This window comes from Cololabis saira, chromosome 13, assembly GCF_033807715.1.
Source record: "Cololabis saira isolate AMF1-May2022 chromosome 13, fColSai1.1, whole genome shotgun sequence".
NCBI classification, from domain to species: Eukaryota; Metazoa; Chordata; class Actinopteri; order Beloniformes; family Belonidae; genus Cololabis; species Cololabis saira.
This window is the reverse complement of record NC_084599.1, coordinates 16,201,824-16,221,848: the sequence shown is the minus strand read 5'-3', so window position 1 is coordinate 16,221,848 and position 20,025 is coordinate 16,201,824. Positions and strand designations below refer to the sequence as shown.

General features: G+C 39.6%; 1 protein-coding gene across 6 annotated transcripts in view; it reads left to right on the top strand.

Annotated features, from left to right (window-relative positions):
* Positions 1-7,966, top strand: part of lnx1 (ligand of numb-protein X 1) — a 37,261-nt gene extending 29,295 nt beyond the window's left edge. For 2 of the 6 annotated variants that reach the window (XM_061737981.1, XM_061737980.1), the window contains exons 7-11: positions 632-766; positions 4,081-4,258; positions 5,338-5,584; positions 5,848-6,006; positions 6,158-7,966. In XM_061737981.1, coding sequence (XP_061593965.1) covers positions 632-766; positions 4,081-4,258; positions 5,338-5,584; positions 5,848-6,006; positions 6,158-6,293 — 855 coding nt within the window. In that variant the 3' untranslated portion in view covers positions 6,294-7,966. The remainder of the gene's footprint in view (positions 1-631; positions 767-4,080; positions 4,259-5,337; positions 5,585-5,847; positions 6,007-6,157) is intronic. The other 4 variants (XM_061737982.1, XM_061737984.1, XM_061737983.1 and 1 more) reach the window with 3 other exon arrangements.
* The last annotated feature ends 12,059 nt before the right edge of the window (positions 7,967-20,025 follow it).

Here is a 20,025-nt window from a genome sequence, read left to right as displayed (position 1 = left end):
CTGACAAATTGACTTGAATGTTTTATTTGAGATTTGCACAAATTTTTTGTTATTTGCACAACTGTCAACCTCAGTGTGGAAAAGTCTGCCTGTTACTGTCTACATTGTATTAATTGCACAGTGTATTTTAATTTAATTGTTATGCAGGAAAGGGATATTTGTTTTATTTTATTCAAGAAGCATTTTTATTCTATATATGCAGGCAGTTTATTTTTATTTCATTTGTTTTATACATTTTGATATTGTGCAGACCTCTGGTAACAAAGGTACCTGTGTGACATTTGGCACGAGGCTTTGTATTAAAACTGACTGTTTTTTTAAGGGTTTGCCTCAAAAAAAGAAGAAGAAGCTAACAGAGATGCTATGCTATAATGCTTTGGGGGAAACCCCAATTAAGGCACAGAAAAAATATCGAGATATATATCGAGTATCGCCATTTAGCTAGAAAATATCGAGATATGACTTTTGGTCCATATCGCCCAGCCCTATTTTGTGATATATCTCAAAAAAATTAAAAAGTAAAAAAATAAATAAAAATGGACAAAATTAAAAAGGCAGTTTCCCAGTCATTGCTCACGTGCTCAGTTGTCTCGATGTTAAAACCTCACTATTGTGTATTGTTTTTTTTTAGGCGAGTGAGCAGTGCGTCCACTTCATAGTATCTCGCCAGATCTGTGTGCCCTCACCTGACATCCTACAAGAAGCTCCTTGGGGGATGGACGGTCCCCCACCATACTCCCCTGTGGATATCGAGCAAACACTGCTTGTGAGTAGTGAGCATTGCCACACAAGAGACACAAACAAAACAAATACACAGAGAACTGCTCTGTTCCCCGTCTCCCTCTCCCATGATAGCTACTCCTTTTCAGGTGCAAATGATCCATAGAAGAATTATTCTCCCTTCAAAGCCAAGCGTGTCATTCAAGCAGCACAGGAGCAGTCATCATCATGTCCTCTTGCAGAACTGTCACATCACCAACCACCTTTTTTTTCCTCTTTCCTCATGCACCACAGGATTTATTTCTTCCTCCACCACCTTACCTAACAAATTCTGGGTTTGTGGTTTTACAATATTAGCTTAATAGATAGAAATTAAAGTGTGATGCAGTAGAGCAGCTATTAAATTAAATAATCACTCTTCCTTTTTTTTTGAAGTGGGATTCCATGTTGCAGCACTGTGTTGCTAAAGAGACCGATTCCTGGACCATCTGTGCGACTGTCAAATTCAAAAAGAAACATCCATACTAACATTCACTGGAACTCCTTTGAACTGTATGGAATTTGAGTTATTTTAAGACGTAAACATGTGCTCCTTTATGGCCCTTATTGCAAGTATGTTAGCCTAGCTTCCCAAAATACCACTCCATAGATGCAGGGGTGGTATTTAGTTTAATGGGGCCTCAAACCTGTCTCCACACCAGTAATGACCCCATAATAAGAACGTTAGGGAACTTATACAAGGACAAAACGCGTCCCTCCCTCGAGGTGGGTACTTCAGCATCGCCCTTAAACACTGCTGGATGGGGGTGGTTCTGACACGGCGCTGATTGCGGGAGATTACATTGTTCAGCCGTGTCAATGTCCCCTCTGAGTACAAGTCATCTGATCTCGTTCATCCTTGCCACTGCAGTGCAAGCAATCGGAAATGCAGAAACACAGCAGCCTCCTCCCTTTTTTTTTTGATTTAGTTGTTCCACTTTATTTTCTTCTTCTTTACTATCTACTCCTTTTAATTATTGACAGGTGTCATAAAGTGAAAGTGGTGCACAACTGCCACCAACTGTTATGGAGCAGTATTTCGCTACATCAGTGGACCTTACCAGGTCCTCATAGCAATAGAGACACAAAGAAAAAACTTTGTCTCAATTCCAGCCTCCAAGCATTTCTGCCAGACTTCCGCTACTGGAAACCCACCTAATAGTGGGTTGAAGTATTATTAAACTGATATTTGTAATGAAAACACAAAATAAACAACCATGTTAAAGAAAAAGAAGTGATTACACTTATATGAACATGTTGACACAAATCATAAATGAAAAAGATAAAACCACCCGAGAGACCACTAACTGTTGCTCACATAAGCGCACAAAAAAACAGGTTGATGCTCAAATGTTTTTTTTGTGAAGTGCAACAAAAAAAAAGGCATTTTTGTGCCATGTCAAATCACTTTTGCAAAGCTTATATGTTACACATTTTTCAGCTTTGTGAAGCGTGAAGTCCTCGCACACTTTTGAGGACTTTGGTCAAATAATTTTCCATCACTCGTAGAATTTATTTTATTTCCTTTAAAAGTACCTGTTCAACTCGCTCTGCAAGTTGAGTTTGTTTTTTTTAAACTTTATTTCAGTCAGGCAGCATTGAAAAAGCTCTGCAGATGAAAGTTTTTTTTTTGTTTTGTTTTTTTAACTCTGCAGATGATTAAATTGCCCCGCAACATGGCGAGTGACGCATATATCGTGCGACACAACAAGTCAATAATGAATTTAATTCCCAACACTTTTAATAATCAATTTTATCGATTCGTTGTTGCAGCCCTAAACACAACTATTAAATAGTGTAACGTCCAAAAGAAAACAAAGAAAGAAATGATTAGAATTCAAATTTTTACAAAATAGATTTTTAAGGGCAGTTTTTTTTCTTTCTTTTTCTGAAAGCAGCATAAAGGAAGGTTTGCCATTTTTAGCTCCTTTGGGCCGCCTTATAAGCAAGGAGATTGTTTGCTCCCATAATGCCTATCAAAGATTATTCTTGGTTGGTCTGTTACTCAGTGTGCTCTCTCATCATGACTTTCTTAAGCCTCTAAATCCCCTTGGCCATGAAGGTTTCATTGCTGTTGATGTGTGACATAGTGTCATAAATGATATTCAATTGTTGCAAGAAACAATCCAAACAATAGAAAAACAATAAGTTACTTTGGCTGGTTTTTGTCAATAGCAGGTCTAGCAGGGAATTTGTATGCACTAAAAGTAAAATAATCCTACGAAAATGAAACCCATACTGAAATAACTCTACAAAAAAACATACTGATATTTTAACATAAAAAAGTCCTTAGTGTTTTTTTTAAGAGAATCGCTCCCAGTCATTTTGAATGAGTAGGTGTGTTAAAGAAGTGGGTGTTTACAAACTCGTGACTGGTAAGTTTATATGTAGCTTCAGTTTAGAAAATAAATTGGACCGTGGCCCAGAATTAATCATGGCATTTTCCCTTGGGGAGAGAGATAAACTGTAAATCTCACAAAAAAAACATTTACATTCCTCACGAAGTCACTAAACAGGAGGGTTGCACACATGACTCACACACGGGGTTGGTGTGTAGGAAAGGCGCTGGATGTTGACAGTTTCAGCACAGCTCGAGTCGGTGCTGTGCCTTCGGGTCATCAACGTGACTGCAAGTGATCTGCTGTGGGCACAGTGGAAATGTGTGAACGCAGCACATTAGTAAACCAGCGCAAGCTACATCTCATCAACCCCATCGTGTCCATGTGTTACTCATTATTACTCTGACTCACAATCCCACTCGTCATAAATTAAGTCTCACTCACTTTGCCCTCCACACAGCCTCGACCACCGCACCAAATCATGCACCAAATGGTGCGTCGTGATGCTGATGAATAAATCATTCTCTCTATACCGAACATGAATGAGGAGGCACTTGAGCTGTCCTACTCTACTTATCATTATGCACTCATTGGCCACTTTATTAGATATACCCAACAAAGTGGCCAGGGGGTGTATATCGTACCTCCCCGGTTATGCTAATGAGGTCATTCATCAATAAGCTATCAACCAGGAGTCTTGTTCCAGCAGCACAGCATGGATGGCACTCATGTGACTTCTATTATCGCAAGTTTCAGAGAAAGAGTCATTATTATTATGCAAATGTGCTCCTCGAAAAATTTAATTGGACCACGCAGTCTGCAGAAGGTGCCCTTGGCAAAGATTCATGGCATGTGTTGAGTTATTGTGTTCATAAGAATGTTGGTACACAAAGAAAGACACTCATAACACCACAATAACAACATGGTGACAATCTCTCCACTTCAACTGCTATTTTTCTCTGCCTTCTGTTTCCCTGGGAAGGACTCCTGTCAGAAACCTGCATGCTATGAGAAAACCGTCACTTTAACTAAAGAGCCGTACGACTCCCTGGGCATGACGGTGGCAGGCGGCATGTCCAGTCGAGGGTGGGACCTCCCCATCTACGTCACAAACGTGGACCCCGACGGAGTGGTGGGGCAGGAAGGCTCCATCCGCAAAGGTAGAATGAATGTCTAATCAGTCAACTCTGTATTTATCAGAATATATTATCAGGAATGATATCGGAGCCTTTTTGTGCAAATAATTGCTCATTAGCATCGATACGATTTTCTTTTGTTTCTGTCGTGCCATTCAGAGTTAGACTATGGTGGGCAGCCTTACATTGCTGTGCCTTTGGTAATAAACGGAGGCCAAATGATGGATATACATTGTATATTTGTGTTTCATTCCGAAGGTTAATCATCCACTCTGTTGGTGGTGTGGTTCAGTACGCCGCAAATTTGTTGTAATCTGTTGGATGCGGCCTGTGGTTGAAACTCACTTAAACAAAAACAAGAAATATTAGCATACCAGAGTTCAGGACAAATTATCGGGTGGGGAATTGATCAAGTGTATAATCATTTTGTCATATTGAATCAGTCAGGTGTGAAACAGCAAGACATGTATAGGCACACACTGTCAATGATATGGTGCTGTATGACGCCTCCGAAGGCAGAGGAGGTGGGAGATTTTCACCCCAACTGCTGATCCTAGCCATCCATCTTAACACGTAACCAAATTGAGTTATTATTAACCAACCACCTCCCCCTCTCCTCCACCTCCTTCTTTGGAGCTGTTTATGAGAAGAGCAAGACAAATGTGCAGGGGCATAACAGTTGCATGAAGACTTCATAAAATTAATTTGATTCTATTGTGCCACATACGATTCCAGGTGCCCATTACTGTATTCATATGAGACACAGCAGCATCTGCCTCTGTTTGCTCATGAAACATGTTGGTCTATTGTAATGGAGCATTAATTTAAATTTGCATATCCTCGCAGGGCAAATGTGTCCTTTGAATTGCTTACCAGCAAGCTGGACTGTGTTGTCGATCTGTGCACCACTTTCATCACCGGGAGGCTTTTTAATGCGCAGGTGGCAATTGGTTTTCATGCTTTTGTGTTTGAGCTGGGAGGTTGATGAATATTAAATAGGTAGATGATGAGTCAGCATCCTGTGGTGTATTTTAAAAAGGTGTTATCAAGGTATCTACCCCGAACAGATGATGAACTATGCTTTCCGCTTCTTCCCCCCCCAGGTGACATTTTGATGAACGTGAACGGATTGGATTTGACGGGGGTGACTCGAAGCGAGGCTGTGGCCAATCTGAAGAACACCTCTTCTCCTGTTGTGCTCAAGGTCTTGGAGATGCGTCCTCCAGAGGACAGCCTGCAAGACTGCCCGTTGCCACCTTGTCTTACACCCTCGCCCACAGATAGTATCAAGAGCCCGGTGCCGAACGATGATTACTCCCCTCTGTGGGTGTCATGGCTGCAGCTACCCAGGTGGGCACCCTGTCGTATCTCCAAATCCACTCTACATAACTCACTAAAACCTTGTATGAAAAGCTCACTCTCAGAGTGCAGGGTCTTTGTGTGGACGGTGGTCCTCTAACTCTAAACAAGTGTTGCTGCTGCTTGTGTATGTTTAAATGATATTGTTTCAGCCGTCAAGATGCTTTAAAAATACTCCAGATGGAAACATAGTGTGTAAATTAAAGTTGCAGTTGACCGACTAGTATGTTTTATCCTCCTTTTGGTCTATCCAGACACCTGTACTGCTGTAAAGACATCGTCCTGCGGCGGAGCAATTCGGGTAGCCTGGGCTTCAGTATTGTGGGAGGTCAGGAGGAGGTGAACTGCAATCAATCCTTTTTTATCCGCTCTATAGTGGAAGGCACGCCAGCTTACAACGATGGAAGGATAAGGTATTAAACCCTTGTTTGTTTCTTTCCCTTGACCAATATGATTTGCACCAGCTTAACAACAACAAACACTGTATACATGCTAAAAGAGATAGTTTTATTATTGGTAATAAAGTGTTACATGCTCAGCATTCATTTCTTTCTCTCTGGGTAGATGTGGTGACATCCTGCTTGAGGTGAATGGGACGAGTACGTGGGGGATGACCCACACAGCATTAGTTCGCCTTCTGAAGGAGCTACGGGGTAAAATCACCCTGACCATCGTCTCTTGGCCAGGCAGCATGCTGTAGCAGTGCTGCGAACCTTCCAGCGCTGCTTTAGTGCCACTGACCATGAAACACGGACGGCAGAGCTCCGGACTGGCTGACCATCCTAAGCTTGCCTTGTGGGAGAAGCTTAGAATAGTGTTGTTGATGTTTGGATACCTCACTTCGGATGGACTACTGATATTCTGCCAGGAGTTTGGAGGGGTACTGAGATGAGACAAGACTGTTACCAGAAGGTTAACTTGCCCCCCTTCGGGAATGCTGAATTGGGAGGATCCTCGCCTGAGACACTTCTCACTAGGATGTTTGGTGTTATCTGTTTAGAGGACACTGTCATTGTCTGGAACAGCATCCAGAGACCGGGGTTGCAGGATCGAAGGGACACACAACATGTTGCCAATTCTAATAAATATATTAGTATGTGCGTAAAGCTGGACTCACAATTCTTTACATAAATGTTGGTTGTCTATTAAAGTACTGATCCAAGCACTTGTAAAATGTTTCTTTTGTTTGTTGTATGGCCTTCAAATGTAGGCTTTATTCTGTTTGTACTGACAGTGGTTGTCATATTCATCCAGTTGACCTGAAGACACATTGCCAAGTAGTAGTCTGTGAGGTTTTCTTCTCTTCTTTTTTTTTTCTGTTGTCTCAGAAGCTATGGCTAACTTATCAAAACCACTGGCAAGGAAGTTATAAGAAAACATAAAGGATTAATGTGTTTATAAAATGTTCAAAAGTTACATTTAATTAGGTGACATTGTGGAGGCCTTACTAATTTTCTTACTTTTGAGAAAAAAACTGACTTGGTTTTTGTGTATCACTGGATGGCTTGAGGCCATCTGCTGTGGTTGTGTCTGTCACGCTTCGGCCTGTGTAGTATATCTGATGGTACATTCGGTTAAATGATCAATAAAGTCATTTGAAAAAGAGTTCAGTACGAGGAACTCTTAATTAAAAAGCACTTTTCCCCCAGGTTTCACAAAGCTAAAACAAACAGCAATATGAGAGTAAAACACATAAAATGGAACAATAATAAGATTTTTCATCAATTTCAAACTTTGAAAATATGTAAAGGACTATTTCATTTTCTGATGCAACAGGGGTGTTCATTTGAAAAAGATTGGATGACTTGAACTCAGTCAGATGATCTAGTCCTTTCTCGGTCAGAGGAAGTCATCTTGTTTCTCTCCTTCGATGCTTTTTCTTGACCTTTTTGAGTTTGTCTTCTGTTCTGGCCTTATCATCCTTCCTTCTGCTAGTGAGAATATACATGAGAAAAAGATTATTCTGTCTTTTTATATTAATATGTGGATGTGTGTCTTTTCAGACCTTTGTGAAGTTTTTTTCAATCCCTTGCTCTCATCTCTCTTCCTGGTTTCTCCACTGTCTCTTTCATATCTGGGATGTTTGGTCCCACGCTCCACAGAACTCATCTGTTCCTTTCCACTGAAAGAAAAGTCATACCATAGAAACATGCAGGATACTCTTTCTATTTACAATTATAAAACTGTAGGGTTTTTCAATATCAAATCGTATAAAAAGTAAAAAAGGTTTTGGCCAACAGGAGTGAGACTGACGCTCTTTAGACCCTTATCCACCAAGAAAGATAAATTAGGACTAAAGTAACACAATAAAGTAACACAAAGTGTCACCACAATATCCTCTGTCTCCTACAGCTTTTGTAGCCTCCCCATGGCTTACACTGACACACAAAAATATTTTATTTAGTGCAGGATGAGCAATGCCATGAGACTTTCTTTCATCTTTCTCTCTCATATGACCTCTAAAATATGGAAGCGTATTGCATTCACTTGAAGAAAAAAAAAGCTTTGTTTTTCAGGACAATTCTTTCTTTTTTTGGCCCTGTTTTTAGGAATAATTGTTTCTGTTTTTTATGGTAATTTTTTCTGCCCTGTTTTAGGTAAAATCTTTTCTGTTTTTCAAGGTAATTTTTTCCGCCCATATGCCGCCGAAGGCGATTCCGTCTCCTCAGCTGCACACCGTGCAGATCCAATATTTTTGAGAGAGGTCGCAGCCTGAGAGGGGAGCCTGAACCGGAGGCAGCGTGACGTTGGACGTCTGCAGCCCGACACTCTTGATATTTTCGGCAGTTTCCTGATCGTCTCTTGGGCCACCGCAAAGCCAGCCTGAATGCATTTTAAATGCATCATCTTGTATCCATGGAGCAAGCCATATTTGTCCAACTGCTCCTGGAGAAACAATGCTGTGTAGAGGAGATTGAATGGGCTTTCCGTCTGAACAACCGAAAAGTCCTCAGGTGTCTGCGTAAAGTCGTCAAACTAATGGTAATACCATCTATATGGCTTAAAGACAGCACTATCTCCCAGTGTCTTAAACCCAGATCAAAGTTAAACTTGATTAAACTAAACAAGTCAGTCATGTTTGCTTCCATTACATCAAGCTCTCAATAAAGGAATGAATGTGATTGTTTCAGATGCTTTCCAAAAACGGGGGGGATTCACCAAAAACAGGGCGGAAAAATGCAATACGCTTCCATACTAAAGATTCACATGAAATATAAGTTGTTTAGAAATCAACAACGTGCAAGTTGGACAGTTTAAATTTTATTTATGGACAGGGGCTTGCAGGATTAAAATAATCTGTGTTAAAAAGAAGACATATATGTTTCATCATTTTCCTAAAATTGTAATTTAACAGTGTGTCCACTTTTGGATCAGAAAGTTATGTTATGAGTTATGAACTGCAAACTTCGTTGCAACACAGATATAGTGTAATAAATGACGCAGTCTGATCAAAAGGTCCCGTGGTGTTAATATCTGCAATAGTGTTCTTCAGTCAAGTTTGAGTTGTTTTAGATTATGAAAACCGGCCCCTTTGTAGCCCTTATTTGAGCTCCTCATCAGAATTCCTCCCTATTTTTCCAAGCTGAGAGCACTCTGAGCCGTCTACTGCAGGTAATACATCATACTCTTAGGCATTCATTTTATTTGATTATTTATTCAGCTTAACTTACATTTTAGTGAAAAATAAGCAAATAATGAAAGTCAAATGCCATGGGATCACTCTATACTGGTATGGAAGTAGATTTTCATTTCATTTTTACTTGAACATACTGGCTAGATGAAAAAAGAAAAGAAACACAGTTGTAAATAGTCTACACATCTCATTAATATCACGTAAGTTACTGTTGCTCCATAAAGAAGAGGTTACCCCAATTAAGCCCTCAGTTTATACTTTCATTTAATTTGTTAAGCAAACCTTTCCAAAGTTAATTTATAAGATGAAAAAGCTTGGTAAGCACAATTAGTTAAATGGTTGAAATGGTTTCCAGGAAAACAGACAAAAAAACAAGCTCATGTTAATTATGTAAGTATTTTGTGTTTACTTTTCCACAGAAAAATGTTACTTCTTTTTCAAGCGCAACAAAGGTCTTCCTGTTCCTGTGCAATCAAATACAATTTGAGCAGTTTATGAGCCTTCTACTGCCCACTTCTGTACAGAATAATAGTCCTGAACGGAGAGTTGTAGTTCGTGAGCAAAAAGCAGGCGCCATTATACCTTAAACAACAAATATTGAAAAAAATCCTACTGGTGACATCTGATTAGATTCAAGAAAAACCTTTCATGCTTCTCCAGGTGAATGTATAGTCTATTAAAAAAGCGACTAATTTCCCTAATAACTTGCTCACCTTGGCACCTTTAGCTCTTTTTGAAGTTTGCTGGTTTAGAATAATCAACCTGACCTTTAAGAATCATCACAATAAAAGCCCATTTCACAACCTCTAGCAGCATCTTGATCAGTAAAGTCTGTGGGAAAATGACAAGTACGTCACAGTGGAGGAACTCAGAAATGGCTTATTACCATTCACTTGATCAACACACTCAGATGTTGCCTCAGGGGGCAATGTTGCTGTATGTACAAAGCTATAGATTCTATATTTAGAGGCACTCCCCACTTATCATCAGAGATGATGATCCAAAGGCCACATTTGTTCCTGCTTGCAGCCATTATTTGTTAATTATAAGCAAACAAACGTCAGATGTAAAACCAGAAACTCAAACACATTATTCCACATAGGAACTCACTATGGATAAAAAAGCACTTCTGCGCAATGGCAGGAAAATAACATTTAAGTTTATCCACATAATTAAGTTGAAGCTAAGCTATGCAATAAAAAGATTTTCACTGGATGAATAAGCTCACATCATTCTCTCAAAAGATTTTTTCATCATCTGTGACCCACACACCAAGGATATTATCGTGGATTAAGGGCTGGTGTGACATTTCTCTGCAACAGAAATATCAGTGGATCAGAGGGGCAGTGGCGCAATCAGCAACTTTCTTGAGTGTTTTCTCCTAGTTATTAGCCTCTCTCACTCAAGAATTGTTGACTCCAGATTGTTTAATGGCCTCGTAACCCTCCCAAATTGATGAGCTTCAACATTTGTTTCTGTAAGATTATTTGCTGATGTCTTTCCTTCTTGGAAATGTGTTAACACACCTAAAAGTTCCAGGCAATAAAATTCCCCAACCCTCTGCTTATAAAGAGGTCACGTTTGCTGACCACCAAGTAATCAGATCCATCTAATAGCAGCACCTGGCTGCTATATTCTCTACAGTTCTCTACATTCCTACAGTGTTTCTTTGTTTGGTTGCTTGTTTTTTTTTTAACACGCTTTCTCTCATAGCCATGACCAATATACAATCATTGTTTTGTCTTTGTGTTTGGACTGTAGAAGAAAATAAAAGCTGCATTTAAACACCTAGAACATTAAAAACTACACATCATAAATCCCAGCTTTTCCAGCTCAAGCTCCACCAGAAACTATTGCAATGCAATCAAAATTGTTACAAAATGTTAGGGGTAAAATAGGAATCGAAATGAGCACCATGCTCAAGGCTGCTGTGAAAGTAAAGCTAAGAGATATGCTGTATGTTCAAGGATAACAGAAAGCAATTACTGTGTGATTAAACAAGATTCACAGAATAATGATTAATCAAGAATAGATTGTAATTTAAACTTCTTGCATGGCACTGAAGCAGTGAGAAAAAAATGTTCCACATTAAGGGCTTAAAAGAAGTTGGGTGAAGGAAAAATAAAAACAGATGTAGCTGGAGGACTGTAAATGGTGCTGAAGCCAGGATAAAAGTAGAAAGTAGAGGCTAAAACAGCAATTGAGTCAATCTACAAACGATTTTACTCTGCCCCTCTCTGTTCATGGTTGAAGAAAGCGATATTTTAGATCAAGCTATGCCTGCTAAATCTAAAACAAATGTTCCGCCATTTCATAAAACCTTTATCAATGTTGAACTAACCATTTTTCTCCAAGATACTAGAAAAAAAAACAATGCAAGTTATGAGTCGTAAAATATTTTAAGCTAATGAAACAGGTAAATCTGCTGCAGTCTGCTTAAGAGAATGAGATAGCTATTTTTGACTGGTGCAAATTAGTTTAAGACAATAAACTGTAATTGCCATACTTATCCTGCTTACAATTAGCAATGTCCTTATTTGACTGCAGTGCATTACAGGTGCTCTTTTTCCAGTTATAATATTCCATATTCAATTTAGACCCATCTGTGTCCTTTGTTTACACTGAAACTTGACTTATTACACTTAGAATTAAATGCAAATTAAGCATATTTCAGCATAACGTCTCTGCTCAGCCCTTAGTTAAATCACTAAGTTATGATTCTTTTTATTTTGTTAGGTCTGGGTAAGATAAATAAAACAATAGATTTCCTTTTTTTTTTAAATCTTTGTATGAACCAATGCCATATGTTTAAATTGTGTAAGATGATATATGGATACTGTATCTCACAATTGTCTCATGCACATGTGGGCAGATGTGTGCATGAAAAAGGGAGAAACTCATAAAGTGGCATCTGGAAAGAACTACATTCATCAATCACAGCTGAAACGTACGATCAACAACTGCTGACCAAATGGCCTCTCAGCTGCTCAGCCAGTGGGTAAAGGGTGTCAGAAACGTAAAGTATATAACTCATTCATAATGAATATATGATTTTAAATGTGAGTATGAGCTTCATTAAATCTATTAGTGGTGGTAAATCTATAGAATGGAGAGTGTCCCCACAACCACACTGACAACCAGTAGCTGATGCCAGGAGCTGACAGGGAATCAGCCATTATCCAGTAGACTGTTTGTGCGTGACTCAGCACAGCATGTGTGGGACAGGAAGCTCAAACATAAGCAATAACAAATTGTAATACACTATCAACCTTTTCAATGAGTACTGTGGGCAACTAGCAACAAAGCTATGTCAGAGTCTGTTTCCTTTGACATACACCCACACACTCTCTCTCTCACACACACACACACACACACACACACACACACACACACACACACACACACGCGCGCACAGGTAACACAACAATGAATCTTTGCTCTAAAAATAGTCTGCAGCACAGTCATAAATCAATGTAACAGAAAACACATAACCTTTACATCTGCATGTGTGAAAAACTTGATCATGTGATCAGAATGTAGGGCAAACATCATCAGAGCCCAGGGTGTATGAGCAGCCCACAGCAGCCCAAAGAAATAGTCCTTTGTGACAGACGCATTAGAGCAAACATGCATCATGAATAGTTAAATCTCCTGAGCATTTCCTGCGTCCCTGTCGCACACATGCGATTTCTGTTCTATCGATGTTCTGCGGTTAGCCTACAGTGTCCCAGCTGTCCCCATGTCCCACTTCCCTCGGCTGACCCACAAGAATGTTCTGAGCTTTACATATAATCAGGAATTCAGCCATCTAGTGCATAACACTCTAGGAAATGTGTGCACCACTTACAGTAGGAAAAGTGCTGAAAAGCAGAACTGTGGACTGTGTGAAGATATTTTAGCAGCACATAAAGATATACGGTAGCTCACTTTGTCATTTTTGCTGTTTAGCACTTATTTGCATGCAAGTATATTAAGTGAATGTCAAGCAGCAGCTAGCATATAAATTCATTGGTATCAGCAGGATGATGGTTTACAAGCCATGGAAAGAACCCTTAACGTAAGTCCAAATTTGAGTTCTATCGCATATATTTTATGTAAAAGTATTTTTCTTTGTATGTTTCTTACTCTGTCTCTCACAAACACACAAGCAAAATAAAACCACCAAACAGGTTTTGTATGCATGAGCCTCAGGTCAGATGTGGGGTGTGGGAGGAGGATGAAAATAGGCGTGCGTTTATCATAGTTGGCAGCTGTCTGAGTAAATAATAATTAAATAGACATCTGGCTAACAGTCAACACCCAGAGTCCAGATGAAATGTAGGGTAGAATTTGGCGTGTGCTTAAATGTGAGCAGTAGTGTTGGACTTCATACACAGTAGCACTCTTACTGTCACTCTGTGGGGTAGTAGGGCACTGTGTGAACTTTGAAGTAGACCTCAGATTGGTTCTTTTTGTCTGTGACCCACAGAGAGGGAGGGACCATATTCCATTAACAGGCCTGTACATGTTATCGTGTACATTCAGTAGCTGGCAAATACAGCTAGTTGTTCCCATATCTTACAGTGCTGAGTATGTTGACAATAAGTTTTACTACAGTCAATTAGGAATTGGGGAATGTTGTTGTTTTTTGTATTGCAACCTCTCTTCAATTTTGAGCTTGACAATATTGTTGGTATGAGGAGGAAGCACAGTGTCATAATAGTAAAAAGAAGACATTATCAAAATGATTGCCACATCAGGTCCTTAGTTGATTGACAAGATCAGTGATTTCTCACAAGAAGGTTGCTTATATCTTTTGTTTGTTTGTTTTGATGTAATCTACACACCATGATTTCTGTGGTTACATGGATGAACTTGACTGTGTCTGAGTGCACGTTCACATTAACATTATTAATTAGTGAGGATGCAGTGATGCACCGCATGCTTATATTCATGTTCCTTGATTTTCTATGGTAACAGCTATTTGCAGCACTGTCAGGGTTGGGCAAAAGACTTTGGCTATAGCTGAGTGTTAGGTCCTGGACTGCAGTTCCACTGGAGCTGAATATGAGCTACTTTTGGTGCTTATAGCTATGTTATGGCACTGGCAATTGCTATAGGGCCAGACTTGGCCTACACATCCTGAGCTGCATATAACTTGGCATGTGTTGTGTGGGAAGAATGCCATAAACCAAATTTGACACAGTCAATGGCAAATGATGCGAGGGCCAGGGGTCGGCCAAGGGTTCAAGGAATATGCGTATTTGGGCAATATGTGGCTGAGTTTTGGTAACTACACTTACCCTGACTCAACTCCATGAGTCAAGGTCAAATATGGGTTCTAATCAAACAGGAGTTGTATAATGTACACCATGTTGACAGCACTTTTAAGTGCCTGCAAAAAGTTAAATGAATCACTCATGAATATTTTTATTCAAAAGGTTATAAAAATGTGGTATAAATATTATCGCTACAAGAATGCTCTGATTTTGTCATTAGTACTGTAAATCATAGGCCCCCGATTATCAGCAGCTCTAATTTTTGGTAACTATCCACTTACATATTGTACTTCTGTTGGTAGGCTGCTCTAAAGAGGTTGCTATCTATGATTTGTGATCATACGCCAATTTCCATGCTTTAATAAACCTGGATTCTCATGTGTATAATGTTGCATTAAGCCACATCCGCACATGAAACCAAAGCTAGTAAAATCTGTCTAGTTTGTAGTTAGTTGCTGTACATCGGATCAAAACAATCTATTATAATGTAACATGTTTGTCAGATGCTTGAGTCTGACAAATATGAGTCTGACAAATATGAGACACTTTAGAAAAAAGTCAGTGTAACATGGAAAGGGCAATCACATATTTATCTGTACTTCCTTCAGTTACTATTCTTTGCTCTGTATTTTTCTTTATTACAAAGATTTCAGTAACCCTCCAGCAAATGTCCTTTATTTATTTAAAAATATATATATTTTTATCGCAGATTTTTTCCTATTTTTCACCCAGTGCTCCTACCTGGGTATTGCTCTCCCTCTGCCAACCCTGGGAGGTCCCTGCACTGAGCTCAAATCTCCTTCTTCACTTGAAGAGTGAGCAGGCCGCTTCTTTTCACCAGACAGGATGGGGTTTCTCTGGCCGGACGTAGCACGTGCAAGGATCACGTTATTCCGGCCAGATCCTCCCCACCCCATCTGGCACCCCGGCTGGCCAGAGGGGGCAGTGTGTCGCCAGAACTGTTGCTGTGCTAAAGTCATGGGGAAGCAAACACGCCCTCAGCACTCACAGTATCCCTGGTGAGAAATGAACCCAGGACCTTCTTGGTGTGAGGTGGCTGCACTACCAGCTGCGCTCTTTATTGATGTGAATGTGTATAAGTGGTAAAGAGCAAGAAGTAAACTGGAAATACACGCATACTGAAAAAGGCAAGAATAGCATGAATAATTTGACTAGCAACACAATACTATTCTTTTCCTTACGCAAAATGCAAAAGCTGCTCAGCAGATCCGTGTTTATCCCCTACAAGGGGAGATGTGTGCATGTGTTTACATGAGTTTGTGTGTGTTCAATTGGTATGCAATACGTTTTCTGCTTGATCATCCTGACATATAAGAGGTAATCCAACTTAGGACATATTGTACATCAAATAGATAAACTCAAGTTCTGATCACAACTATTTATCACATTAAGACGCAAAGAATCCCACCTGTTGTGTGAGGAAGAAGAGCCCTGTTTTCTTCTGCCTCTGCGTCTTTTCCGTCTATTTTCATAGCCTCGCTCTCTGGATCTGTCTTTGTCCTTGTCATGCTTTTTCTGCCTTATGTGGGATTCCGAGGCCTTTGCAGCATCAGTCTTTGTAGTGCTCATTGCCTTGTTCCCTGACACTAAGTATGATACACACAGCAGAAAGGACAAAGCAGGACATATAAATGAAAGGTGGTGAGGAAACAACTGCTGCAGGTAACTGCATTACTTTTAGGCACTCCATGTAACACATTTATGAAGCACTCCTTTCAGACAGGCATTATTCTATGTTTACCCATCCATCCATCCATCCATCCATCCATCCATCCATCCATCCATCCATCCATCCATCCATCCATCCATCCATCCATCCATCCATCCATCCATCCATCCATCCATCCATCCATCCATCCATCCATCCATCAAGACCCACTAATATTTCTTATTTAGGGTAATAGGGATCTTGTGGAACCTACTCCATTTCTCTTCAAGGAAAGGATTATGCCCTTGACAGGTCACCACTCCATTGCAGGGCCACATGTAGACAAACAACCACACACATTCCTATGGGCAATTTCGAATAATCAATTACCTTGAAGGTTTTTGGACTAAAGGAGGAAGCCTGAGTATTTTTCCTTTTAGAACCATTGTCATTCAACACAAGTAAATTCAAATTGCTTTTTTTTACATGCATTTGTAAAATAAATGCATACTTAAACATGCCTAATGCTTTTCCACTAGTGGGGGCTCTAGGTAATTTTTCAGGGACTGGATCGTTGACTCATGTCTCCATTACCAGGGATGGGCCTACAAAAGATGCGTACAGGAACCTTTGCAGTGCAAAGTAGGAGAGGTTCTTTGATGGGCCAAGAGGAACTACCTGGCTTGGGGTCTCTGCTGATTGACTGTTCTACTATAGCAGGAAATCATGTGAACGCAACTCAATTTGTTCAGCCATCCGGAAATCCTATTCAAATTTCATTCTATTAAAAACAAAAATGCAAGAAACATCTCTGTCTCGCCAATGTTTACTTGTTTTTTTTTCTCATTTTCCTTTTACTGCATTCTTAGTTTTTTGTTTCCTTTCATGCTGTTGGCCATTAGCGAAAAGCAAAAAAGGGTAGATTACTGCCAACACATAACAAGCAATTTGTTCGATCAATAGTCCCTGTGTGGCGTTACAATGTAAAGGAAACACGCCGGCTGAAGGGGCTGAGTAGGGGTTGGCCCTGTGAGATGTTCCCGTTTGGTGGTTTTACCCCGGTACCCCCACTAGTGGAAACACACCTGCTATATACATACAAAGGCAATATATTTGCATCAAGATTTTTAGCAGCAGAAAGACGAATGCACATGGCTGTTCTCAAATCACATTAATATTTACCATAGTTGTTAATCAAAAGTAAGGCAAGATAATTGGGTATGGTCTTTATTTTTTTTAAAGAAATATTCATACCTGAGTAACACTGTTGAAGTGAAGTTGAAGACCCATCAAAGCCTTCAGACTGTACACTGAAGAGGAAATAATATGTTACTGTTTGTTGCCAATCATTAAGCAGAATGGTGTTGGCTCATGGAAAAAAAGACAACAGAAAAAAATATGTATGTAGAAATTAAAAAAACTAGTCCTTGTATTCAAGTATTTATTTTGGCACACTCGATAGTATTTAGTAATTTAGCTTCATGTAAGATCGTTAATTCTAATAAAAGAAAGGGAAACAGTGTGAGCAATCAAATCCACAACTGAATCAATAAATACAAAGTGGACTGGTCTGCAAAATGATCAAAGCGCTTTTTCAAATGTGCAGCTGTGTTTTCCAAGTGTTTGAAGTGACTGGCTCATTGTCAAGACGCCGTGTGTGCTCGCCAGTCCATGAGGAACGGATGGAGGGCATATTACAGACACAATGTGGATCTTCTGCCCATGCACGTGGCTTGGACGTGCTTCCTTAGTGCTTTCCACCAACTACTTCCGAGAGTGTTTAAAATCAACTGAATGTGTATGAAGGTCATCCAATAGTGTGACTCCAAATACAGTGTGCCATAAATCTAATACTAAACAGTCCATCACTGTTGAATTTTATTATTGGTCTAACAGACTCAGAGAGTTAGAGATACACTTGGTTATGAATGGAATATGGTGAATGAATGAAAGAGGAGCATCTGGCCAACAGCAGACATAATGTCATGTGTGCTTTATGGTTCAGTAATGTGTTCAGGCACCACGAAATATGGTGCCTCTCTTTCATCAGCATAAACATTGATGAATTTAACATAGGTTTAACACACTCAAAGTATCTTTAATATTACTTTGTGTACATTTGTATCTACTGTATGTATTTGCTTGTATTGGTATTTTACGCTTTTGGGAATTAGGTCTTGTTGCTGCATGACAGCAGAATAAATGTACAAACCTTTAAATACTAAATATAAGTCCAGGTGGTTTCTTGATTCTCATGCTATGGGGCAGACCACAGAGCAACATCCAGAGGAACAAATGTGACTTATGTGGAAAACGTAAACCAATAAAAGCTTGAATTGAGTTGACATATCAGGGAAAAGAATATTACAGTGTTCAAATGCTTAATAATGATTTTTGAAGCGCTATCAGCATTTGGCCTTCCAAGAGGCATGGAAAGCCAGGGCTGAGGTCATGCCAGAAACACCTGCTGTTACTAATATCCTCAAGGGAAAGCAACAGTCTTTCAGTGTAAATTCTGCACTTGTGTGTTTTTAAAAGCGAGAGAGAGAGAAAAAAAAACAGGAAATCATTCGTAAACTGTATGGGACATGGCTGGCAGAGTCTTTAGGAACTGTCAGTCCTTGAAGGATGTGAAGGTTTGGTATATGGACTGAGATGTGAGAAAATGAGAAAACACATCTTTTAGGACAAAGTGCTGAATTCTGGCACACATCAGGTTCAGGAAACTAGGAGACAGATAAAGAGCAGGATTGAGGAAAAAAAGAAAAGATAAAGGGACAGGAAGCTGGTGAGACATACAAACAGAGAGATGGACTGAGATGGATTGAGACAGGCTGGACACAGACAGCATCCAAAGGAAACAAGCCCGGCACCAAACAAAACCGGAATGGAGCTGCATTCGTGACTGTAAAAAATTAAGAAACCTGGGAGCACAATGTAGTTCACTCATCTTAGTTGTGTAAATTAGTGCGAAAGCGTGGGAGTTTGCAGGCAGTTTGTGACATAGATTGGAAGAGCAGAGTGGAGGATTCCTTGGATACTGATAAACAGGAGACTGGAGGTATAAACAAGGTTTTGATCTGACTTTCTACCATATTTGGCCATTAAATCAGGAAGCAAGATGAGCATCAGTGTACAGTGATAAAACCTACTAAGCTAAGAATGGAAAGCAGTAATGTAAAAAAATAAATAAATAAATACCTGTTTTTTTTTGGTGTCCAAAAAGAGCCTCTTCGTCTGCATCAAAAAGAACACAATGATTATTATAGGTTTAACTTTTCTGTCCTTATATGCCTTTTATTAATTATCAGATGTGCTTTGTCTAATGTTTTTCCTTTCTGTCTTTCCATTTTTTTTAAATAAATCTGTCCTTCCTTTTTTATTTCACTGAAGTCACACAAAAGTGTAACACAAAAGTATGCAAAACACTAAACTCACCTGCCCAGTGTAGGGACGGAAGGACGGGATCCTGGTTGAAAAAGTAAAGCTAAGAGGGAAAAAAGAAGGGTTGTGGTTATTCATTTTCAACATAAATCCATTACATTTCTCCTTTGATAAAATGAATCTTGTTAAGATAGCCATAACATGCGTTTTGTGTGTTACAATCCTGAACAAAATTAGCCATCAGCACTACAGCTAAAGATTTCTGCTTTGAATTTGCAGAACACAATTCACAGGGACGAGGTCAGGCAGTCTGTATTCTTAAATAAAATATTGGAAAAAGAAGCTTCCATCCTCCAACTGGCCATTGAATGACCCCAATACTAGAACTGAACTGAACTGAACTGAACTACTAGAACTGGTGTCAGATTAGCATATTGACAGATCACCAAGAATAAGACAAAGGCTGCAGAGTCATTCATACCCTAGG